The sequence below is a fragment of the Malaclemys terrapin genome, chromosome 12, assembly GCF_027887155.1.
Source record: "Malaclemys terrapin pileata isolate rMalTer1 chromosome 12, rMalTer1.hap1, whole genome shotgun sequence".
Classification (NCBI taxonomy): Eukaryota; Metazoa; Chordata; order Testudines; family Emydidae; genus Malaclemys; species Malaclemys terrapin.
Genome location: NC_071516.1, coordinates 33728947 through 33753699, shown reverse-complemented (window position 1 = coordinate 33753699; position 24753 = coordinate 33728947). Strand labels below are relative to the sequence as shown.

General features: G+C 60.2%; 2 protein-coding genes across 13 annotated transcripts; one reads left to right on the top strand and one right to left on the bottom strand.

The window, feature by feature from the left end:
* The first annotated feature begins 1549 nt into the window (after positions 1–1549).
* On the top strand, positions 1550–4570 carry LOC128846406 (zinc finger protein 239-like). Of its 8 annotated transcripts, none has more exons than XM_054045486.1 (4): positions 1550–1634; positions 2484–2539; positions 2811–2907; positions 3225–4570. In XM_054045486.1, exons 3-4 carry the CDS (start codon positions 2829–2831, stop codon positions 4238–4240), a joined length of 1095 nt encoding a protein of 364 aa, XP_053901461.1. In that variant the 5' UTR covers positions 1550–1634; positions 2484–2539; positions 2811–2828; the 3' UTR covers positions 4241–4570. The 8 variants fall into 8 exon arrangements, with proteins under 8 accessions (XP_053901461.1, XP_053901463.1, XP_053901460.1 ...); XM_054045488.1 differs by having other exon boundaries at positions 1556–1634; positions 3176–4570; XM_054045485.1 differs by having other exon boundaries at positions 1557–1634; positions 2248–2539.
* Positions 4571–5994: 1424 nt separating this feature from the next.
* On the bottom strand, positions 5995–11762 carry LOC128846405 (mucin-1-like). 5 transcript variants are annotated; one of them, XM_054045478.1, is made up of 4 exons: positions 11603–11760; positions 10702–10775; positions 10299–10391; positions 5995–9683 (listed from the first exon to the last, which is right to left on the bottom strand). In XM_054045478.1, the coding sequence occupies exons 2-4, from the start codon at positions 10748–10750 to the stop codon at positions 6301–6303; spliced, it is 3525 nt and encodes a 1174-aa protein (XP_053901453.1). In that variant the 5' UTR covers positions 10751–10775; positions 11603–11760; the 3' UTR covers positions 5995–6300. The 5 variants fall into 5 exon arrangements, with proteins under 5 accessions (XP_053901453.1, XP_053901450.1, XP_053901452.1 ...); XM_054045475.1 differs by having other exon boundaries at positions 10299–10775; positions 11603–11762; XM_054045477.1 differs by having other exon boundaries at positions 5995–9680; positions 10299–10775; positions 11603–11762.
* Between the last annotated feature and the right edge of the window lie 12991 nt (positions 11763–24753).

Below are 24753 nucleotides of genomic sequence, written 5' to 3'. Positions count from 1 at the left end.
TGAGCGGATTCCTATTCAGGAATTCTGTGTGTTAGACCGTAGCTAACAATCTGTGGCTTTCCTGTGTCTATAAAACTCCAGCTAGTCCGAGGAACTATCCCCTTCACATAGATATCGATACTGCTTACATAAGCATATATAAGTCCATTAATGGCTATTAGCCAGGATGGGTAAGGAATGGTGTCCCTAGCCTCTGTTTGTCAGAGGATGGAGATGGATGGCAGGAGAGAGATCACTTGATCATTGCCTGTTAGGTCCACTCCCTCTGGGGCACCTGGCATTGGCCACTGTTGGTAGACAGGATACTGGGCTAGATGGACCTTCGGTCTGACCCGGTACGGCCGTTCTTATGTTCTTATAAACCTGGGAAACTGATAAGGGAGGATTGTTCCAGCAGATGTTTTCTATTAGGGAATCAACAGGGAAGACTGATTATGGGGAAAGAAAGAGTCAGTGAACATTACTATCTTGAAGAATTATTAGTCCTCTTGGCTGTAAATAATCCTGCCTTCACCCATAAACCAGGTAAGATGAGCATGTACAGCTATGACATCACAATGTATGGTTCTTTTGGCAAAGAGGGTCTTTATGACACTGAGCTGGGGAATGAAACCAGGCATCCCTCCAGGTGCAGTGAAGGAGCCCTAGCAGCTCTGGATCTGCCGTCACAGGGTGGTAAGCTAGCTAGTGGTTCTGTGCAGTGCTGTACAGTCTCTGATGGAACCTGTGAGTAAATAATTCCAACTCCTCACTGTCATTCGACAAGCGGGAGTTGGCATTAACTCAGACACACACAGGGCCAGCTCCAGCGTTTTTGCCACCCCAAGCGGCAAAAGAAAAAAGCCGCGATTGGCGGCAGCTCTACCGCCACCGCTTCATTCTTCGGCGGCAGGTCCTTCCCTCTGAGAGGGACTGAGGGACCCGCTGCCGAATTGCTGCCGAAGAGCCGGACGTGCCTCCCCTTTCCATTGGCCGCCCCAAGCACCACCTGCTTGCTGCGCTGGTGCCTGGAGCTGGCCCTGGACACACAGCACCCCATGTCTGGAAACCTGGCACCAAACCCTGCTCATAACCAGCTGGGGTGTCTGATCATAGGGGTGGGGGGGCCCTCAAAGCCTGACAAAACTCCTGTTTTCATTCAGCACCAGCAATTATTGAGCTGGATCATCTGCCCCACACACACACAGCAGGAGCTGGGGGGTGGTGGAGGGGCTCTGCAGCACCTGGTGTCATGGGGGGCCCGGATCTGGGTCAGTGTCTGCAACAACTAGCACAATGAGGGCAAGATCTCAGTCTCGGGGTTCAGGCAGCAGCCCCCCATGGATAGGGTCCCCAAATAGAGCCAGATTGCGACACAGCTGAGCCAGACCCCTCTCTGGGGGCTGGGCAGAGGGCAGCCGGGCGTGGGGCCAGTAACACCCCAGGCCCTCTCACTCTTCGGGGCTGCCATGGGCCGGGCCTGCCCGGCGGCGGACCCGCCCAGGAGCAGGCGCCGCCAGAGGGGGCTGCCTCCGGAGCTCAGGCTGCGGCGCTCGCTGCCCCACGTCCCGCCCCGCCCAGCGCGCACCGAGCCGGCTGCGCCCGGGGCCCCGCGGGGCGAGCGCCGGGGACGCGGCCCCAGCCCGGGGGCCCTGGTAACTGGGGGAGCTGAGGGGGGCGGCGCCCGGGATCGGGCCCGGGCTCCCTGCACTAGGCTGGGGGCGGCTGCAGCCTCTGCTGGCGATTCTCCCTGCTGGCATAGAGGGGCTGGGGGCTGGGCACTGCCCTCTGTCCCCCCCCCCCCCAGCAATGGGGCCTCCCCGGATCCCCGCCCGGGCACAGCCTCCCTGCCCCCCAGGGCCTGGCACTCCCCAAGGACAGGGATGCTGCCATGGGAGACGCCTGTCTCCTTCCCCCTCCACCCCAGCAGGACCCCACCCGCCCAGGCTGCCCTGGCTTCCTGGATGGAAGAGTCCCGGGTCGCAGCCCCACAGGGCTGAGAGGATGGGCAGATGTGTCTGGGTTAACTGGCTCCAGTGTGGTGCCCAAGTGCCATGAGATTAACCCCCTGAACAGACGGCCAGGGGTAGCGGTGAGCTTGGAGTCTCCAAATGCAGCCTGGCTGTCTTCCTGGAGGCCCCGTTCAGGTGTGTGGGATGTATCCCTCACGCACTGTCCAGGGGCTCCCGCGGGCCGGGTCCGCTTGGTCCCCCCGGCCCCAGTCCAAAAGCTGAAGGGAAAAGTGACATTGTTATGAAATATCCTCAGGTAAAACCAAAGCAACCTCTGGTCAAGCGTGAGGCCGGACGGGGCCATGGGACCAGCTCATCCGGCCTGGCACGTGGAGTGGAAAGTGGGGAGGTTTGGACTGGCCTTAACTCCCTGGGGCTGGGCATTTCCCAGCCTGGGACAGTCCCCAAGAGCTCGGCTGCCAGTGTACCTGCGGCCCTGGATGCTGCTCCCCTGGAGATTCCCCAGGCTCTGACGCTGTTATTTCTCGACAGGCGTCTCCCAGCCTCTGTAGGGTGGCTGCCTTGGTGGCACATCGGGGAGCAGCTCGGTGAGTCCCTTCTCTTCGTGAATGCGTGGCACCGAATGCGTGGCACTGCTGGCTGGGGAGAGGGGCCCTGTCTCAGGTGGCCAAGGGCAACCCGAGGGACTCCCTCACTGGGAGGAGCTGGGGGCTGTGGAGCAATACAGTGACAGCCTTTTGCCAGAGACGCAGAATCTAGAACCGTTGTGTCCAGAGAGATCGGGGCTTGGAAATGGGGCCGGGGCCATGAAGATCCAGTTTAGACCCTAACCTCTCCCATCTACTTCCCCTGTACCAGGCTGCCCTCAACTCCCGGATGGAACGCGGGGAGGAGCTATGGGTTCCGGATTCCCAGGGCCGTGAGGAAGGAGAGATGCCACGTGATGCCAGTCCAGGTGAGGAAGGGGTTAACCCAGCTCTGGCACGGAATGGCCCCAAAGCTGCTGCAAAGCTCCCAGCATGACCCATCTGTATTCACCTGGCCTGAGATACAGCCCCACTAGCCCTGGGGAAACCCCCCCGCACCCTGTGTTGTCTCTGGGGCTCAGCCAGCATATGGGGCAGAACTGGCCCCTCTGCCCTCCCCTGGGGTGGGTTTGGGGGAGTCAGACCCTGGTTCCCAGCCCTACAAACAGAGGTTTATTAATGACACGCCACCCGCAGGGTCCCTTTGCCCCGGTGCAGGGAGCTACTCACATCTGTGTCTCAGCAGATGATCAGGCAAGCGAGGCGGGGGCTGCCCAGGTGGACGGGGCACCCAAAGGAGCCCAGCTGGACATTTGCCAGCGCTCGGAGCGGGTCAGGAGCCTGCGCCGGTCAGGAAGGAGAAGCGGTGCTGGGCAGCAGCCGGAGACCCCCACCAAGCCCGTCCCCCAGCCCCGAGGAGCTCAGCAGCGCTACGTGTGTGCCGAATGCGGCCGCGGCTTCGCTGTGAGCGCCCGCCTAGTGAAGCACGAGCGGACCCACACCGGGGAGCGCCCCTTTGCCTGTGCCGAGTGTGGCAAGCGCTTCACCCAGAACGCCAACCTGGTGCAGCACCGCCGCACCCACACCGGGGAGCGCCCCTTCCGCTGCGGCGACTGTGACCGGCGCTTCGGCACCAAAGCCGACCTGGCCCGGCACCGCCAGTCCCACACCGGGGAGCGCCCCTTCCGCTGCGCCGAGTGCGGCCGGGGCTTCAGCCAGAGCTCCAACCTGCTGCGCCACCAGCGCTCCCACACCGGCGAGCGCCCCTTCGCCTGCCAGGACTGCGGGGCTGCCTTCGCCCGCAACGCCCACCTGGCGGCCCACTGCCGCACCCATACTGGCGAGCGTCCCTTCCGCTGCGGGCAGTGCCGGGAGCGCTTCGCCCAGGCCACCGCACTGATCCAGCACCGCCGGCTGCACACAGGCGAGCGCCCCTTCGAGTGCTCCGACTGCGGCAAGGGCTTCACCCGGGCTGCCACCCTGCAGCATCACCAGCGCCTGCACGCCGGCCAGCGCCCCTTCCCCTGCCGGGACTGCGGGGCCACCTTCGCTGCCCATGCCACCCTCCGCCAGCACCGCCGCAGGCACTCCGGGGAGGCGCCCTTCCGCTGCGCTGAGTGCGGGCGCTGCTTCGCCGTCAGCTCCGCGCTGCTCCGTCACCAGCACGTCCACACTGGGGAACGGCCCTTCACGTGCCACGAGTGCGGCGCCGGCTTCAGCCAGAGCTCGGCGCTCGTCCGCCACCAGAGACTCCATGACTAGTGCGTGGTGCTCTCGGGCCCGGCAGCAGCAAGCCAGCGCGTGACCCCTGGCGGGAGGGGGAGGTTCTGGGCCCTGGTGGGAGAACGGTGCCACAGGGGGCCCCATGCAAGTGGGTGAGGGGAAGGTGGTCTGCAGAGGTGGGTTAATTCAGCTGGAATAAATGAGCCCCCAGGGTCTGCGGTGTGAACGGGACCCCATCGCTGCCCAGTGCTAAGCAGTTCCACTCGGTTCGGGATTTCCGTCCAGAGACCCCGGCTTGCTGAGCCCATGGCTGATGTCCCAGCGAACATCTCCTTAGCCTTCGATTAAAGCTACCGAAAAGAGCATTAACCAGTTGTAGCCTTTGAAACAAAGTATTCAGTCTGGCTTTCAGTTCATAGCGGGTGCTCATGAGAATGGGGTGACAGGAGGTGCCCAGGGGAATGGGCTGAGTGAGCCACTGTTGGGTTGTTGAAGCGCAGCTGAATGATTAAATTTGTCCCAAACCTACCTCGCCCTTGTTAAAGGGATTGGAACCAACAGAAGGCAAAAAGGAATTGAATTGTCATGGAGTCGGGGTCAGGTCCGGGGGGGGTGTCTAGGCCCGATGCTATTCAGTATCTTCATCAATACTCAGCTAAGGGGTGCCCCAGGCCCCCACCCCAGACTTCGGGGGAGGGGGGGTTGTACATGCAATGCCCATCGCCCCGCCCCCCCATCTGGTCTCTGCCCCAACTTCCTCAATGCTTGGGGAGGTCCCCTCCCTGCCTCCCACAGGGAGCCTCTCCTGCCTACCCGGTCCCACAGGTGGCATTCACTCCCCCTCATCCTAACCCTTGGGACTATTTCCCCATTGGCTCTGTGCTCCCAGCTCCAGGGCCCACTCTGCTGACGGGTTCCAGGCCACCGCTGCTCTGGGTAAGTTTTAACCAGTAACACCCCAGCCACGTCTGCTCTAACAACAGCAGGAGGTGACCGGTGCCAGTTGCTTGGTCAGCACCCCCTAGTCCAGGGCCAGAGAGCATTTGGGAATGAGGAATTGTCCCACAGGCAGAGGTACCGCTACCCAGTGCGGGACTGTGCACAGGGTCCGGACACAAGCCAGTGAGGGAGCCCCCACAGTGAGCGGGCCCAGGGGCCCCAGCAGCCAAGGCCATTATAATGCTGTAGCAGGCGCTCTCCAGCAGGCCCCGGAGCCCGGCATGAGCCAGGGCCGGTCTGCGGAGGAGACATGAGTGCTAGAGGGGCTGCCAGGCGCTAGCTCAGCGTATCTGACGCCCTCAGCTCCCAAATTCCACCCTACAGCTGCGCAGCCCTAGGACCCCGGCAATCCCAGGCCCGGGGCAGCAGCAGCACCACCGTGCCATTCCTGTGGCTGTGGGGGAACCCAACCCTGGTTCTGACCCCTTGGCCTCCCACAGGAGCAGAGACACTCACCGCTCCACGCACTGCCCCTCCCATGTGCTGCCCCAGCCCGGGCGTAGCCCCGAGACCAGAGTGGCAGGGCCTGATGGAAGCTGGGGCTCCTAAAGGGGGACTAGACCCCATCGCAGCAGGTGCTGGGAGCCTGACGCCCCAGAGTAGCTGCATTCTAGCAGGGGTTACGGGCTGCACCGCGACAGAATTGTTCCCCCTCAGGAATGGCTGCGTGAGCACGCTGGCCTCCCCCCCAATGGAGAGGCTCACACAGGACATGCAGGTCAGGCTGTTTTGCTCTCACAGCAGGGCCTTGGCCCTTGCCCTGCCCCCGAACAGCTGCAGAGAGGAGACACTCCTTTACAAGGGAGCATTTCCCCCTCTTCGAAACTGTTTATTGACAGAAAACACTACAGAACATGGCACAGAAAGTTCTCCCCTCTGTTCCCACCAGCCACTCCCACAAGGCCCCAGCCTCACCCAGCGCTCCCTTTCCCACCGCGTGCCGGAGAGAGGAGCCTGCCAGCTCCGCCGGTAGCACTTCTGTGTCGTGGGCTCTGCTGGCACGCTCCATGGGCTGTTTGTACCATGGCTCTGTGGGTACGGGGCGGTGGCCCCTTGGCTCCAGTGCTGTGCACAGCCCGTGCAGGGCCCGGGGACCGGCTCTATCTTGTGTGGATGCGGCGGTGTTTGCAGAGGTAGGACCGAAGGCTGAAGCGCTTGCCGCACAGCGCACACTCGTGGGGTTTGCCGGCTGCCACGGCATGGATGCGGCGGTGCTTGCAGAGGTACGAGCGCTGGCTGAAGCACTTGCCACACTGGGGGCACTGGTGGGGCTTCCCCGCCCCGTGGATCCGGCGGTGCTTCACCAGGTACGAGCTGCGGCTGAAGCACTTTTGGCACTCGGGACATTGGAAGAGATTCTCCTGCACCAAGGCCACGGGGGATGGGGGGGTCTCAGCCAGGCCTCCCCCTTGCTCAGTGATGACACATTGAGCCTCTCTGGCCTGGAGACTCTGCAGCGCAGCCAGCGCCAGGCTCTGGGCCATGGGACTCTCTGCTCCGTGGCAGGGCTCCCTGTGGACTGTCTGCACTGCACTCAGTGCCGGGCTCTGCTCGGTGCCATGGCAGGGCTCCCCATGGACTGTCTGCACTGCACTCAGTGCCGGGCTCTGCTCGATGCCGTGGCAGGGCTCCCCATGGACTCTGTGCACTGCATGCAGTGCCGGGCTCTGCTCAGTGCCGTGGCAGGGCTCCCCGTGGACTGTCTGCACTGCACTCAGTGTCGGGCTCTGCTCGGTGCTGTGGCAGGGCTCCCCGTGGACTGTCTGCACTGCATGCAGTGCCGGGCTCTGCTCGGTGCCGTGGCAGGGCTCCCCGTGGACTCCCTGCAGGGTAATCAGGGCTGAGCTCCCCTCTGCTTCATGGCAGGGCTCCCCGTGGACTCTCTGCAGCACAATCAGTTCCAGGCTCTGGGCCGCGGGTCCCTCAGTGCCGTAGCAGGGCTCTGCATGAATTCTCTGCAGCGCAAACACAGTTGGGCATTGTGCCACATTACCCTCTGCGCCGTGCCAGGGCTCTGCGTGCACCCTCTGCAAGGCAATCAGTGCCGGGTTCCCTTCTGGGCTGTGGCTGGGCTCCCCATGGATGCCCTGCAATGCATTCAGGGCTGGGTTCCATTCTTGTCCATGGCAGGGCTCCCCGTGGACTCCCTGCAGCGTAGTGAGCATGGGGCTCCACCCTGCTCCGTGGCCTGGCTCTGCGTGGACACCCTGCAGTGTAGTGAGCATTGGGGTCCACCCCGGTCCGTGGCCTGGCTCTGCATGAACACCCTGCAGCGTAGTGAGCACCGGGCTCCACCCTGCTCCGTGGCAGGGTTCCACATGGACGCCCTGCAGTGTAGTTAGCACTGGGCTCCACCTTGCTCCATGACCTGGCTCTCCATGGATGCCCTGCAGTGTAGTGAGTACTGGGCTCCAGCCCACTCCATGGCCCGGCTCTGCGTGGATGCCCTGCAGTGTAGTGAGCACCGGGCTCCACCCCGCTCCATGGCAGGGTTCTCCGTGGACTCCCTGAAGTGCAAACAAGGTTGGGCTCTGTGCCACATTGCCCTCCCCTCCATGGGCAGGCTCCGCGTGGCTTCTCTGCAGTGTAGTCAGCACTGGACTCCACCCCGCCCCGTGGCAGGGCTCTGCATGGACTCCTTGCAGCGTAGTCAGAGCCCAGGTCCTCTCTGCTCCATTGCTGGGCTCCACATGGACTCTCTGCCCCTCACTCAGCCCTGGGCTGTGCCCCACTCCATGGTCAGGCTCCACGAGGACTCCCTGCCCCTCATTCAGCCCCGGGCTCCGCCCCACTCCGTGGGCTGGCTCTGCATGGACTCCCAGCCCCTCATGCAGCCCCAGGCTCCGCCCCACTCTGTGGCCAGGCTCTGTGTGGATGCCCTGCAGTGTGGTGAGCACCGGGCTCCACCCCGCTCCATGACAGAGCTCTCCATGGACTCCCTGCAGTGCAAACAAAGTTGGGCTCTGTTCCACATTGCCCTCCCCTCCATGGGCAGGCTCTGTATGGCTTCTCTGCAGCGTACTCAGAGCCCAGGTCCTCTCTGTTCCATTGCCAGGCTCCACGTGGACTCCCTGCCCCTCACTCAGCCCCAGGCTCTGCCCCACTCCGTGGCAAGGTTCCGCGTGGACTCCCTGCCCATCACTCAGCCCCAGGCTCCGCCCCACTCCATGGCCAGGCTCCACGTGGACTCCTTGCCCCTCACTCAGCCTCGGGCTCCACCCCACTCCGTGGTCGGGCTCTGAGTGGACTCCCTGGCTCTCATTCATCCCTGGGCTCCGCTCCACTCCATGGTCGGGCTCTGCGTGAACTCCCAGCCCCTCATTCAGCCCCGGGCTCTGCCCCACACCGTGGCCGGGCTCCACGTAGACTCCCTGGCCCTCATTCAGCCCCGGGCTCTGCCCCACCCCATGGCCAGGCTCCAAGTGGACCCTCTGGCCCTCGCTCAGCCCTGGGGTCCGCCCCACTCCATGGCCAGGCTCCCCGTGTACTCCCTGCAGCACACTTGGCACTGGGCTGCCCTCTGTTCCGTGGCTGGTTTCCATGTGGACTCTCTGATGCTGCAGAAGCCGCGAGGCCCGGCTGAAGCCACGGCCACACTGGGAGCAGTGGTGGGGACGCTCCCCCGTGTGCATGAGCTGATGCCGGAGCAGGTCCGAGCGCCACAGGAAGCCCTTCCCACAGTCCCCACAGCTGTGGGGTTTATCTCCAGTGTGGTTCCTCTGGTGGGAGCTCAGCTTGGAGCGGCGGCTGAAACTCTTTCCACAGGTGGCACACGTGTGGGGTGGCCCCCCTGCAGCTGCGCTCTGGGGCACAGTGATGTCCCGCAGGGGGCTGCCCCCTTGCCTCCCCGGCAGAGGGTCATAGCAGCTGTTCTTACCCTGCCTCCTCCGTGGAGTGTTCCTCCTCTCTGCCCGGTGCTGGCTCCCGCCAGCTCTGCCCTGCTCCGGGATCCAGGGAATGTTCTCTCCAGTGCTTCTCAGGAACGGCCCCTCTGGCTCCAGCATCCCTGCTATGCCTGGCTCCGGCATCTCCTGCTTTACAGCCCTCACAGCACTTCTCAGGAACGGCCCCTGCGGCTCCGGCATCCCTGCTATGCCTGGCTTGGGCATCTCCTGCTTTAAAGCCCTCACAGAGCTTCTCAGGAACGGCCCCTCCGGCTCCAATGTCTCCCGCTTTACAGCCCTCGCTGTGCTTCTCAGGAACGGCCCCTCCGGTTCCAGCATCCCTGCTACGCCTGGTTCTTGCATCTCCTGCTTTACAGCCCTCACAGCACTTCTCAGGAACGGCCCCTCCGGCTCTGGCATCCCTGCTATGCCTGGCTCAGGCATCTCCTGCTTTAAAGCCCTCACAGAGCTTCTCAGGAACGGCCCCTCCGGCTCCGGCATCCCTGCTACGCCTGGCTTCGGCGTCTCCTGCTTTACAGCCTTCACAGAGCTTCTCAGGAACGGCCCCTGCGGCTCCAGCTTTACCGCTTCGTCACCTGCTGGGACACAGAATGCAACCAGAGGTGAGTCCCAGCCTCAACCGGGGGACCACCTGGGTGCAGCCAGGAGGGCGCATGCAATCTGACCTCCTGCGTAGTCCAGGCCCGAGACCTGCCCAGAATCAATCCCGGTTTGTACCAGAGCAGCCCTTTAAGAGAACCATCCCATCTTGCCTGAAAAATTGTCAGTGATGGAGAATCCACCACCACTCCTGGTAAATGCTTTTAATGGTTAATTACTCTCACTGTCAAAAGGCACACCTTCTTTCCAGTCTGAACATGTCTAGCTTCAGCGTCCAGCCACTGGCTTGCATTAGACCTTCGACTGCTAGACCACAGAGCCCATTATCAAATATTTGTTCCCCCTGCGTAGCTGTGTATAGACTGTGGTCAAGTCACCCCTGAACTTTCTCTTTGTTAAGCTACAGAGATCGAGCTCCAGGGATCTATCGCTGTAAGGCAGGTTTTCTATCCTTTCCTCAGTCTGGTGGGCTCTTCTCCAACCCCTCTCCAATTCATCAACCTCCTTCCTCAACTGTGGGCCCCAGAACTGGACCCAGCAGCGGTCGCCCCAGTGCCAAGTACCGAGGGCAAAGAACCTTGCTGCTCACTCACCACTGGGATCGCCGTAGGGCTGCAGCTCCAGCACCCACACGTTCTCCCCTTCCACCCAGGACGCCGGGTCCAGCAGGGGGACAGAGCATCCTTCTGGAGGAAGCAAAGAGGTGAGGTCAGGGAGACCTCCTGGGGATGGGAGGGTGGCACCACCCTGTGTCTGGGGGAGGTCACACTCCGTAGGAGCTACAGCCCCAGGGTGACTGTCATTGCCTGGAGGCTCCCGCTGCACCAGGGGAAGCCCTTGGGAGGCCAATTCCAACAGCCCCTCACCGATGGGGCTGCACTGGGTGCCCCCTACTGAGCATCCCAAGGGATTTCCCCTTCCCTTATCCATCCCATGCGGCTCACACCCCAGTAGGCAGGGCTCCGGCACATCACCCCCTCCCTGGGGCAGACTCACCCGCAGCTCGCTGAGAGTCCCTTCCCCAAGCGGGCTCTGCCGCAGCCATGAGTGAGCCGGGTGGGCTCTGCAGCCTGCCAGGGTGAGAAGGGCAGTCAGTGGGGGAGCGCTGGAGGGGGGGGTGCTTCTGCCCATTTGCTGCCCCTGGATCTGGTGTCTGTGTCGCTGGGGAAACATTCGGTCACTCTCTAGCCAACAGCCCTGGCAGCGAAAAGAACTGGAGCGGCCAGTGCCCCCAGCGACAGAGCCCGAGGTGCCCCCAACCGGGCCCCAAGAAACCAACCAGCCAGGCCCCATCCCCAGAAACACAGCCCCCCACCTCTAGCCAGCCCCAGAGAGACACTCCCACCCACCCAGCCAGGCCCCCCCAACATTCTGATATTCCAACACCCACCTGACCCTATCACCACCCCAGACACTCAGCAACCCCCCGCCCCGACTGCCCAGTCCCCTACCCCACACCCAGCCCCTCTGCCCCAGACACCCATCCCCCTCCCACGCTGTGCCAGCCCCGCACCTGCCCCAAACATCCAGCTTTCCACACCCTGCACCCACCCCCCAGTTCCCCCATGCTGCACCCAGCCTGCCGAGCCCCCCACACTACACCACGTCCCCAACCCCCCCCCCACACTGCACCCATGGCCCCTGCCCAACCCCCCATGCTGCACCCAGCCCCCACACTATGCCTAGCCCACAGACACCGAGACCCCCCCGCTGCACCCAGCCTGCCCATCCCCCCATTCTGCACCCAGAACCCCCCCACTGCACCCAGCCTCCCACTGCACCCAGGTCCCCCCCCGCTTTACCCAGCCTGCCCAGCCCCCCGAATGGCTCCCAGGTCCCCGGCCCAGCCCTCCACGCTGCGCCCAGCCCCAGCTGCTCCGCCGCCGGGTGCAATTACCGGGTGAGCAGGAGGCTCCGCGGCAGCCCCAGCGCCGTCCGGGGCGGGGTCCACCTGGAGCTTCACCCCCCGCCCAGGGCTGCAACCCCGGCCCCACGGGACCCTCCTGCCGCCAGCCCCGGGGACTCCGCCCTGTGCCCCATAGCCGGCCCCACGGGACCCTCCCCCGGGGCGGGCCCAGAGCTGGCCCGGCCCCGGGGCCTGCAGGGGAGCCCGGCCCCTGCCCGTAAATGCAGCCCCCGCCCCTCTGCTGGGGCCCCGCTGCCCCTTCCGGCTGCTCCTGGCCCTGACCACCCCCCCGCAATGCCCATTTTCCCCCTGCACCCCTCCCGCCTCCCATTGGCCCCGGCCCTCCTGCACCCCTCTACCTGCACCCCCATTTGCCCCGGCCCTCCTGCACCCCACCTCCCCCATTCCCCACAGCTCCCCACCCCCCTGCACCCCTCCACCTGCCCCCCATTTGCCCCAGCCCTTCTGCACCCCCTTGCACTCCTCACACTGTCAGCCCCCACATCTCCTCTTGTTCCCCTGCACACTTCACCCCCTGTCATTTTCCCCTATTCCCATTGTGCCCCACAGCCCTCCGAATCCAACTTCTTGCCCTCCCCACCTGTCTCCAGTGTCCCCGGCCCTCCTCAGATAGGGACAGCAGGGGGAGGTGCAGCCCTAGCTGCCCACACCCCCACCTGGAAGTCACACTGGGCTGGGGTTGGGTCTGTCCGGGTGGGGGGGTCACACACCGAACCCAAGCTCACACCACTGTGGTCCAGGGCCCAGCGCCAAGGAGCAGCTGTGACCTGTCCAACACTCACCCTGGCAGACCAGCGGCCGCCCATGCCAGGCGCTGCACAGACACAGAGCAGACAGATGGTCCCCGCTGCCCCAGGAGTCAGTCTGGATTCATTCCTAAAGCTCTGGAGTCTCCCCCAACAGCCTATTGTTATTAGATCCCCCCCCGGGGATTCGCAGGGCCCTGTGCTGAAAAGGAAGGAAATCATGCTCCTTGGACACAGAATGGAAGGCACTTAAACAAACAGCTAGGTGAGACACGCATGCCCCGGAGTGAAACAGGAGCAGAGAGCTGGACATGCTGGGTGTGGAGTTCACAGGCCCACCCCGTTGGGAACAGAATCCAGACCCCAGCCTTGCCCGCCTGGGAATGCTGCAGCCCATGTAGGAGACTAAGGGCCCCCTCCCCCACTGCTAGGCACTGTACAAACGCAGGACAAAACTCCCATCCCTGGTGGATCCAGACAGGCTGATGGGGGAGCACAAGATGATGTGATGATGGGCAGCCACCTCAGCGCACCAGCCGCCAAACCCTTGTCAAGTTGATGGTAGGCTTTTTTGGCCAGTTTCCTAGAACTAGTGGACTAAAGATCCCGGCAGGCTGCATGTATGAAAGGCAGGTGATCAATTCACACCCCTCCCTGTCTCTTCCCCACCCTTTTCCCCCTTGACTTGGAGTTCCTCTTTTTTCTATATATGTTTGTTTGGATACAGGGCTGGGAATATTGTCGTGGGAATCCAAGCATTATGTCAATAGCTAGAGGCCAGATTCGTAAAGGTATTTAGGCACCGAAGGCCCCTGGGGATTTTTAAATCCCTTTACAGATCTGGTCTGTGGTCTCTCCTTTTTTCTGGCATAGAGGTTTTTTGCCCTTGGCTTGTTCTATGCGTTGGCACCTGGAATTGATTTGGTTTGGTACAAGAAAAAGATGGGGAAAGTTTAACAGATGATAATGAAAATGTTTATTGAAGGCCTCACAGCAAAGGAGAGCTTGAAGGAGGTGTTTGACGGCAAATCCACAGGACATGAGATTGGCAGGGACCTCTGGGGCGTGGAATCCAGGCCTTGTTATCGCGGGAACCACATCCCCTACTCCTCTTCAGAAGCCCTGGTGTGGATGATCCAATTTCACATGATGAAAGTGCAGGTTAAATCTGTTTCTTCTTGAGGTAGGCCAGGGCTACGCTTCACAGCTACCTCACCAGCAACTGCTGTTTGGGGGTGATTTTGTATGACATTTCTGTACTAGCAAAGCGGTTAAAGTGGCAAAAGCACTCTGCTGGTATCGCTCATTTCACGCCCTGAGGCAATATAAGTTATACCAGCAAAAACATTTTCACACTGGTATAGCTGGGTTTTTTGCTGGTATAGCCACAGTTAAGAGGTGACTTGATCCCGGTCTATAAATACTTACAGAGGAACCAGAAATGTGACAGCAGACGGCTCTTCAGTCTAGCAGACAAACATCTAACAAGATCCAGTGGCTGGAAGTTGAGGCCAGACAAACTCAGAGTGGTGCACATTTTTAATAGTGAGGGGTAATTAACCATTGGAACAACTTCCAGGGCTTGTGGTGGATTCTCCATCCCTGGCAATTTTAAAATCAAGATAGGATGTTTTTCTAAAAGAGCTGCTTGAGTGCAAATAGGAATTGATTCAGGGACGTTCTCTGGCCTGGGTTATACAGGAGGTCAGACAAGATGATCACAGGGCCTTGGAATCTACGAATGAATTAACACTCCCAAGTGTAGACGTGGCTTTAAGCTAAACCAAAATGAGGTGGATTTGAACCCAAGTCGGAGCATCCACACAGCCCTTTGCACCTTGAAACCCCGGCAGTAGTGATGCTGGCAGGACAGTTTGTGATGGTTGCGTGGCCGGATGTGACGTGAGCCAGACGAGATCCTTCTGGAATGGAAACCCAGGAAAAGAGCGTCTGCCACTCCCACAGGTGACATGGAAATCAGGAGTGCTGGAGGGAATTTGAAGAGCAAATAGGCAAGGCTAGCAAACCAAACAAGAGATTCTCTCAGGAGCAGGAAGCCTGCAAGGAACTTGGCAGGGCCTGAGCGGTGACTTGGAATTACAGGAAGATAAAGACATGGCTGAGAAGCTAAGGACATGTCTACACTATGGAGACTAACCAGCGCAGCCACGCAGGGGAGATGCAGCCTTCACCCACCGGAGTTTTTCTGCAGTGTAGGAACATCCCCTCCTGGAACACTACTAGCCGCCTTCCACTGGCATAGCTGTGTCTGCACTGGGGAGGCTGTCGGTAAAGGGAAGTTGGGGTGTTTTTTCACACCCTTGACCGACCAAGCTATGCCAATGTACCATTTCAGTTAGAGCAGACCTGACTTACAAGACCCAGCCCTTACCATCCATCAGTCCCAAAGAGTGTTACAGCATTATCCCCATTTTACAGATGGGGAAAACTGAGGCTCAGACCGGAATGTGACGGGACTTACCCAGAGCTGGGAATAGAGCCTAAGGGCCAGCCTGTGCGCTGGCCACCAGGCCACACCAATTTCTCTGCATCACCCTGCGCCTCGGAGGGTGTCGGAAAGATACTCTCGATCAAAGCTGAGGAGCTGTCAGATTCGCAGGGTGTCAGAAGAGCATCAGGGGTGCAGCCATAAGTCCTGCAGGAACTGGAGCCTTCAGCAGCCTCATTAGCTACCTTCACATCCCTCCGCAGAACTCTCCTCGCCTGTGAGCCCTACAAAAAACCAGACAGGTCCCTGGAGAGTGGAGCCCAGTGCCCATCCTGCTGACCAGTACTGTCTCCTTGTGCTCCCCCTTCGCTCGGTATCCATCTCTTGGCCTCTGCCTTACACTTGGGCTGTGAGCTTCTGGGGGCAGGGACGGTGCTGTGTTCTCTGTGCAGCACCCACCACTGGGGTCCTTCCATGCTACAGTAATACACAGAAGTGGTGTGGCTCCCCGACCACCAGTACATATTGCCCCTGTCCCAGGTACACTAAGGAGAAGAGTCATCCCATTAGCATTATATATTTCCACAATTAAATTGTGTTAGTAGCTTACATGACATCCCGCCCCCTGCACACAGCCTAGCGAAGGGACCCAGAAAGGCAGATGTTGCTGCATTTCACACTGAGACACAAACCCCAACTTCTACCCTTCCCAGCACTGCCATGGGTCATGGTAGGGCAGCAGCAAGTTGTGCCAGCAAATGGTGTCAGCAGAGGAAAAGGAGAACGGCTGCTGAATGTCTGACTTTAGAGAAAAACTGAATCATCCATAACAGAGGAGGAGGGCTTTGAATATTCTGGGCCATTGGGAGCTGAAGAGAGTCCTGCACTTTAATCCCTGGTACTATTCATCAGTAGATCTCAAAGTACTTCAGAGCATGATTCTCATTTAATAGATGGGGAAACTGAGGCACAAAAGGGGGGGATTATTTGCCCAAGCGAACCCAAGCAGGAGGGGCAGAGCCAGGAAGACAACCCAGATCTCAACAGTCCCAGTCCATTGCTCTATCCACTAGGCCACACCGCTCTGAAGAGAACCCCCCCCCCCCCGAGATAATTGCACACCTGGAGTTCACCCATCCATGGAACTGCTCCTCCAGCTGCATCAATCTGAACGTCAGTGGCTGTGAGGATGTGCTTGACAGCAGATTGGACAAAGATTCTTTAAAGTCTACAGTCTTGAACAGCTAATATGCTACAGAAGATAGAGACCAGCGTAAGAGAGTTCTCTGCATCCATTCCAATGCAGCCATCATTACGATGGTCTAACGAAAAAGTGTGAAAAAGGAAGGAAATGATACTTTTGTTTAGCAGCAGAAATAAACACTAGGTAAGAAAAGCAAGGGAGTATTTCCAAAGCTTTTTATTCCTTGAAATATTTACAAAAGGGTGTCATAACTGAACAGCTAAAACCATATATACAAAAAACTTGGGCATTGACCTTCTGCTCTGTGATGGCATTTCAGTATACTGGCATGAATAGAATTGTTCTCCGTAGATTCAGCACACGGCAAAAAAGCATATAAGGTGTGTAAGTGGTTTCTTTTGTCACCTTTGTAATAGTTTCTTTTTTGAACCATTATAACATAATAATTCTATGGCCTGCGCTATACATTTTTATAAAGTACTTTATTAACACAGAGAGGCTAGGGCCTGTCCTAAGACTAATTCACACAGAACAAAACGTCATTTAATGTCAGCTAAAGGTCTCTGTCCCCATTGTATACAATCACTAAGAAACTGGAAAACTACAAAGTAAGTGAAGGACATCTTCAATCTCCCATTTCTTACTCCCAAAAGAGAATGACACTGGATTTTCCACAATAGTCTAACCCTCCATTTTAAAATATCTAAGCTCTTTAAAAACGAGGTATTTTCCATCAAACACCCTGTGACGAACTGGGACTGTTCTTGCTGGGGTGTGTGAATGCTGACAGGCGAGTGTGACTAGGATGGTCTGCATCGGGGGATGGGAGTCTGCCTGAGGGAACATACCTAAGCTTGTAACATGAGAACCCAGGAAGGGGTTGGAGGCCAGGTGACTCCGGGGCCCGGGAAACTGAACAAAGGCTGTGGGAGGGGTCGCTGAAGGGAGAGTGCTGGAAGCAGGCTGGAAGCAGGCTGGAGAGATGGCTGGGAGGCAGAGATGGCTCTGACCCCCCAAAGGGGGGTGGGCTGGGATGCCCTGGGACCCCAAGCTGGACCTAACTGAGGGGGGCCCTGTTGTCTGTGCCTGCAAGACCTGTCTTGGACTGTATTCCTGTCATCCAAATAAACCTTCTGCTTTACTGGCTGGCTGAGAGTCATGGTGAATCGCAGGAAGCCGGGGGTGCAGGGCCCTGAGTCCCCCAATACTCCGTGACACACCCCATTTCCCATGTTGCCTTAGCCGAACAGGTATTAAGGCCAAAGGGCCATTCTGACCCTGCACAGCACAGGCCAGAGAATTTCACCCACGGATTCCTTCACCACGTCCAGACTAGAGCACATCCCTTAGAAAGGCAGCCATCTTGATGCAAATGCTTCAAGTGCTGGCGAATGCACCGCAGCCCTTGGTAAATTGTTGCAATGGTTACTCACCCTCAGTGAAAAATTTCCACTTTCTCTTTCATCTGAATTTTTCCAGCTTCAGCATCCGGCCACTGGATCTTGCTCTGGCTTCCTCTGCTGGGTTGAAAAGCCCTCTACTCAGGCTTTCTACCCCAGGTAGGTACTTAGAGATCACGATCACACACTCACTTCACTTCCTCATGGACAAACAAAAGAGATGAGGCTCTCATGTTTTCAGCCTCTATGTGGTGTTTTCCTCAAAGTCCCAGCCCCTGGAGTCATGTGATTATTGGCTGAGACACTGAGTCTGCTTTTTAGTAAACCAGACGGATCTAGCTCTTTATGTTAGTCACTCGAGGGCAATTTCTCCAGCCCTCAAACTGTGCGTGTGTCTCTTCCCTGTGTCCTCTTCAATATACCACCCACCTGTTAGAATGTGGAAACCAGAACTAGGCACAGGTTTTCAGTGTCAGCCTCCCAGTGCCACCCAGCTCACTATACCCGTTCCACATCCAGGGATTACACGACCCCTGGTGCCATGGCACTGCACTGGTAGCTCGTGTCCAGCTGCTTGTCCGCTGTGCCCTCTAGATCCTTTCCCATCACTGCCGCCCAGTAGACAGCCCCCAGAGCCACCCCGGCACTGGGGCAAAGGGACGCTCTGGGATGGTGTGTTGGGGTCATTAACCAATCACTGTTTATGGGGCTGAGACCCAGGGGCTGACCCCCACAAACTCTCCCCAAAGGGAGAGCAGCTGTGACCACCTCCCACCTGGCCCCAGAGAGGGCAGGGCATGGGGGGCTCCACAGGCCACATACCGCTCATGGCATCACCAGGGCCACTCCACATGGTGGCACCCCTGCACCAACCAACCGCGCCAGGGCAGGTTAACCCTTTCCTCACCTGGACAGTCGCCACATGGCAGCTCCCCTTCCTCACAGCCCTGGGGCTCTGTGACCTCCTCCCTGCGCTCCCTCCAGAAAGTCAGGGCTGCCTGGGACGGGGAATCCTGCTTGGGGGAAGGAGACAGGCCAGGTCACCCCTGAGTCCTTCCCATGCCTGTGCCAGGGCCTCGGGGAAAGCCAGACCTGGAGGGGAGGGGGTGGCTGTGTGCCATGTCTGGGATTTGGGGCATCTCGGTGCTTGGGGGGGCACACGGTGCCAGGGCAGAGGGCAGTGCCCATGTCACTATGCCAGGAGAACAGCCCCATGGGGGCGGGGGCTGCTTGGGGTGCAGGGGACAGGAGCGTTCTGGGAGGGGGGCCCCATGGAAAGCCCTGGGGCCAATGCGGGGGGCTGTTACCAGCCACATTGCTGAGCCCCTCCCAGGGGCAGATGGGGGAGTGGGTGGCTCTAGCAGTGGGCTGCGCCCTACCAGGGGCTGGGCTGTCAGAGAGGTCTGGCCCGGCCAGTCTCCCACCGCTGGGGCTGTCAGTGTCTGTGCAGTGCCCGGGACCCTCCCCAGCCCTGATCCATCTGCCCAATGCCGGGCCCCGCCCCCCGCACCTCCCCCAGTTACTGGAACCCCCGAGCTGGGCACCACAGCCTGCGCTCCAGAGCCAGCCCCCTGACAGCGCCTGCTCCTGGCCGGGCCCTGCCCCCGGCAGCCCCACAGGGGCCCCCGAAGAGTGAAGCTGCTGGGGGCTGTTACTGACTCCCGCCCCAAAGACCTGGCGACATCTGTTGGGGTTGGTCCTGCTTTGAGCAGGGGGCTGGACTACAGACCTCCTGAGGTCCCTTCCAACCCTGATCTTCTATGATTCTGTGACACTGGTGTCAATCTGGAGTAACCCTGTTGGCTCCCATCTGCCCTGACAGAGCTGTGAATTGCTCTGCTGGCTGGGAGAACAGGTTATTATAGCCATTTCACGCATGGGGAAACTGAGGCACAGGGCAACCTGAAGTGACTTGCCCAAGGTCACACAGAATGTCTGTGGCAGGGACAGGATGCTATACCCCAGAGTCCTGATTGTCTCCATAGGCGTGCACAGCCCATTTCATTAGGGTGTGCACCCAGGGAGCCCCACCCTAGCCCCACCCCATCCACTCCCTCCTACTTCCTGTCCCCTGATTGCCACCCTCAGAACCCCCAACTCCCCCGTTCCTTGTCCCCTGACTACCCCCTACTGGGACCCTGCCCCAACTGCCCCCCAGGACCCCACCCCCTAGCTAAGCCTCCCTGCTCCTTGTCCCCTGACTGCCCCCCTAGGACCCTACCCCCTACCTGTCACCTGACTGCCCCGACCCTTATCCACTCCCACGCCTATCCAACCGCTCCCCGCCCCCTGAAAGGACCCCCAGAACTCCTGACCCATCCAACCCCCTCTGCTCCCTGCCTCCCCCAACCCCTCTCCACACCCCTGCCTTCTGACAGCCCCCCCAGAACTCCCAACTCATCCAATCCCCCCCCAGCTCCTTGTCCCCTGACCACCCCCTCCAGAGGCCTCCCCACCCTAACTGCCCCCCCAGGACCCTCCTTGCTCCCTGTCCCCTGACCCCTATCTATCCCCTGCCCCTTGACAGCCTGGACTCCCATGCTCCATCCAACCCCCCCCTCCCCACTCCCTGATTGCCCCCCGCCCCTAACACTCCTGCCCGGGATCCCACCCCCATCCAACCCACCCTGCTCCCTGTCCCCTGACTCCCCCCACCCCTTATCCAACCCCCCGGCCCCAGACTCCTTACCATGGCATAAGATGAGGCTCCTAGCCTCCCCACGGAGGCAAACGCTGCCCCGCAGGAGCGCGCACAGCCCCGGCCCCCAGAGCACTGCACACGGGGCAGCAGGGCTCCAGGGGAGGGGGGAGGGTGTCTGCCTCCCCGCGGAGCCAAACGCTGCCCCGTGGAAGCGCGCACAGCCCCGGCCCCCAGAGCACTGGGCGCGCGGCGGCAGGGCTCATGGGGAGGGAGAAAGGTGGAGGAGGGGCCGGCAGCTTGCTGCGCTCGGCCGGGCGCTCTGGCCGGGGAGCGCAGACCCCGCAGCTTGCCGGGCCTGGAGAGGGGGACCATTTGCCCACCCCTGCATTAGGGTGTGCCCGTGCGCACGCCTATGATGGTCTACCCTCCATCCTAGCTCTGACCAGCAGCAAGCCAGCTCCTGCTCTAGCCGCTAGCCCTCACTCCCCTCCAGAGCCAGGAACAGAAGCTAGGAGTCCTGATGGGTGGCCAAATACCAGCCCAGCAAATCCCATGAGCCCCTGGCTGGGCTGGGCCGGGCTTTCCCCACACTCTCCAAAGCGACCAGGAATGGCCCTTGGGTGACCAGACAACAAATGTGACAAATCAGGATGGGGGTGAGGGGATAATAGGAGCCTATATAAGAAAAAGACCCACAAATCGGGACTGTCCCTATAAAATCAGGACATCTGGTCACCCTAAATGGCCCCTTTGCAGCATCTCAGCTCAGGGCTATGTCACTTCCCTACAGCCTGTCCCATCCCAGAGCCACACATGGAGCCTGTAGTGTGGGGCCATGCCTGGAGGCAGGGGGCTCCCCACTGCCTCGTGTAGCAGCTGTGCAGTCAGTGAGCAGCTGGGGCAGGGACCGCAGAGCCACAGTGCGGGGTAGGAGAGGATGGCCCATGATGCACCTGAAGCATCACAGGGGCTGTGGGGCAGGGGCAGGCTGGGTGCTGGTGGGATGGGCTCGATTTCCCAAGAGACATCTGGGAAGCATCAACTCCTGCTCCAGCTCCGAGGGTTGGGGCTGGAGGCAGTAGCATTTCCCAAGGGGGTGACTGCTCTTGCCCAGAGGCGCTGGGGCAGGAATCCAGCTGCAGCGCTGTCTGCGAATCCATAGGAGGAGGGTGGGTCCTACCAGAGCAGAGCTGCCTCCCTCAAGGCTCGTCCAGCACAGTATCCCTCCCTTGCCCCCCACCCCAGATCAAATCCACAGGCCCATCCAGTCCAGGTCCCCCCTCCTGCCCCACAGATCAGAAGCAGTGCTGTACCAGAGCATCATGTGCTGGGGACTGGAGAAGACTTACCCATCCTCTCTCCAGCCCCAGGGAGATTTGCCCAGTGCGCCCTCTCCATTCTACCCCATGCTCTGCCCTGGCCTAGCTGGGCTTTTTCCCAGAATGCACTGGGGCAGGGCAGAGCTGGGGTTAGGGGGAACCAGATAGCAAGCGTGAAAAATCAGGACAAGGGGTGGGGGGGTAATAGGTGCCTATATAAGACAAAGCCCTGAATATAGGGACTATCCCTATAAAATCGGGACATCTGGTCACCCTAGCTGGGGTCCCTGAGGCAAGGTCAACTGGTGGGGATTGGGGAGCTGCCCAGGTGGCTGGGGCATTGGCTCCCAGGACCAGGCTCCCAGGCAGAGTCAGCAGCTGCTGGGGAGTTCAATGAAGGGCTGAAGGGGTATGCAGGGTGATGTGTCTGGGACTGTGGGATGAAGCACCTGGGGGGCTCAGTGTCTGGTTCTGTGTGGGGGGAGGTGACACCCCTGGGGCTGAGAGGAGCTGATGCAGCTGGGGAGTTTTGGTGGGGGTAATGTGGCTGGGGGGTGTAACGTGGCTAGGGGATCTTGGGAGTTATGTGGCTGGAGGGGTGATGTGGCTGGCGGTGTGTTGGAGAGATTATGTGGCTGGGAGACTGTCGCGGAGTATTGGGGGACTCAGGGCCCTGCACCCCCGGCTTCCTGCGATTCACCATGACTCTCAGCCAGCCAGTAAAGCAGAAGGTTTATTTGGATGACAGGAACACAGTCCAAGACAGGTCTTGCAGGCACAGACAACAGGGCCCCCCTCAGTTAGGTCCAGCTTGGGGTCCCAGGGCATCCCAGCCCACCCCCCTTTGGGGGGTCAGAGCCATCTCTGCCTCCCAGCCATCTCTCCAGCCTGCTTCCAGCACTCTCTCTTCAGCCACCCCTCCCACAGCCTTTGTTCAGTTTCCCGGGCCCCGGAGTCACCTGGCCTCCAACCCCTCTGGGTTCTCATGTTACAAGCTCAGGTATGTTCCCTTGGGCAGACTCCCATCCCCCGATGCAGACCATCCTAGTCACACTCCCCTGTCAGCATTCACACACCCCAGCAAGAACAGTCCCAGTTCGTCACATCTCTCCCCCCTTCGAGACCGAACTGAGCAGGGTCACTTTAGCCAGTGACCTGGGGAAGTTCGAACCTACCCCCGTTCCCATGGATGCCCCCGCATCCCTCCCATTCCTTGGTGGGAATTACACCAGGCCCCTCCAGTTTCACGCCCCCCCTTAGGTCGGGGGTGCTTGATGGCACTCGCAGTTCGCATGTGGGAAGGTTTATGCGGCCTGTGCCCTTTTCCCACCCCCATACCTCTGGGGTTCCAACTGGGCTGTGGTCTTCTCCCAGCGCTCCAGTCTGGAGGTCTGTGCTTTGGGCTCCCTTGGTTTAGAGCCGCCCTTTTAACCTTGGCCACCCTCCGGAAGGGATCCTTTATGCTGGGCAAGGGTCCTAAAGCTGTTTTCCCCTTGTCCCAGGCCTTCCTCCCCCTCTGACAGGGGTCACAGGATCTGCAGTACTGTCGGACAGTAACAAAGACCCCAGGCCAGTAAAAGCTCCGTAGCAGCCTCTGCTGGGTACGCCAGGTTCCCTGGTGCCCTGAGAGGGGAATGTCATGGGCCCGGCACAGCAGCTGGCGGCGATACTTCTGGGGTACCACCAGCTGCCTCCTGATCCCCCCTGACTCCATTTCCCCTGGGGGAGCCCATTCTCGGTACAGGAACCCCTTCTCCCACAGGAACCCTTTCTGGCCACCTCGTCCCATGGTCTGTACCGCATTGAGGTCGGCCAGGTCCCTTATCTTCCGCAAGGAGGGATCTCTCTGCAACTCGGCCTGGAACTCAGCAGCTGGGACAGAGATGGCCACCTGCTCTTTCTCGCCCGCTGGGTCTGAAGCTGCAGCCTCCCTGAGCCGTGTCCCTGGGCGTTCCCTCCCCACCAGGTTAGGGTCCTGCGCCTCAGGCAAGGCACCCCCCCCAAGGCCAGGGCGCAGTGCCCCTCGCCGGCTCTGACTGCAGGTCACAACCAGTGCCCTTTGGGGGCTGCTTGGCCAGTTCTCCAGGTCCCCCCCCATCAATACCTCAGTGGGCAAATACGGGTGTACCCCCACATCCTTGGGGCCCTCCTTGGCCCCCCACTTCAGGTGTACCCTTGCCACGGGCACTTTGACTGGTGTTCCGCCCACCCCCGTCAGGGTCAGGTAGGTGTTGGGCACCACCTGATCTGGGGCCACCACCTCGGGCCGGGCTAGCGTCACCTCTGCGCCCGTATCCCAGTATCCATCGACCTTCCTCCCATCCACCTCCAGGGGAACAAGGTACTCTCTCCGGAGGGACAGCCCCGCGCCCACCGTATAAACCAAAAACCCTGAGTCTGGGGCATCCAGCCCCCTAGAGGAGCTGGCCTGGGGCCCTTCTCTCTCTTGAGCAGTTGATAAGCTGCCAGCCCCTCTTGCGTGAGAAGCCTGCCCCTCGTCCGTCTGGGCCTCTACCAAGTTAACCCTGTGCGGGTTCGGTCTGCTCAGTCTGTCCCTGAGCCTGGGGCACTGGGCCCGTATGTGGCCTTTTTGGCCACAGTGGTAGCAGCCCATGTCCCATGGGTCCCCCCGGGTGGGTCGGATGGTCCTGACGCCGGATGTTCCCTTCTGATGGGGTTTTTCTGTATTTTCCCACGGGGATGTCCCATGGTGACTCTCTCTCTGCGTTGTGGTGGGACTGTTCCTTTGGGACTCCTCCCTTCTATCTCCTGACCGGCTCTTTACAAACTCATCGGCCAGCCGGCCTGCATGTCGCGGGTTCTCTGGCTTTCTGTCCACCAACCACAGCCTCAGGTCGGATGGGCACCGCTCATACAGTTGCTCTAGTACCAGCAGTTTGACCAGGTCCTCCTTTGTCTGGGCCCCATCAGCCCACTTGCTGGCGTATCCTACCATGCGGACGGCTAGTTGCAGATATGAGATCTCAGGGGTTTTATCCTGACTCCGGAACCTTTCCCGGTACATCTCAGGAGTCAGCCCAAACTCACGTAGCAGGCCCTTTTTGAATAGTCCGTAGTCCCCTTTCTCTGCCTCTTCCAGTTGGCGGTACAATGCCACGGCTTTGGGGTCCAGTAAGGGGGTAAGGACCCGGAGTCTGTCCGCGGGATCAACCCGGTGAAGCTCGCAGGCCGTCTCAAAGGCCTCCAGGAAGTCATCCATGTCCTCCCCCTCCTTGTATGGGGCCATGATGCACTTATCAAAGCTCCGTGCAGTCCTGGGTCCCCCCTCACTCACCGCAGCCGGGGGTTCGCTGCCCTTCAATCTCGCCAGTTCCAGGTCATGCTGACGCTGTCTCTCATTC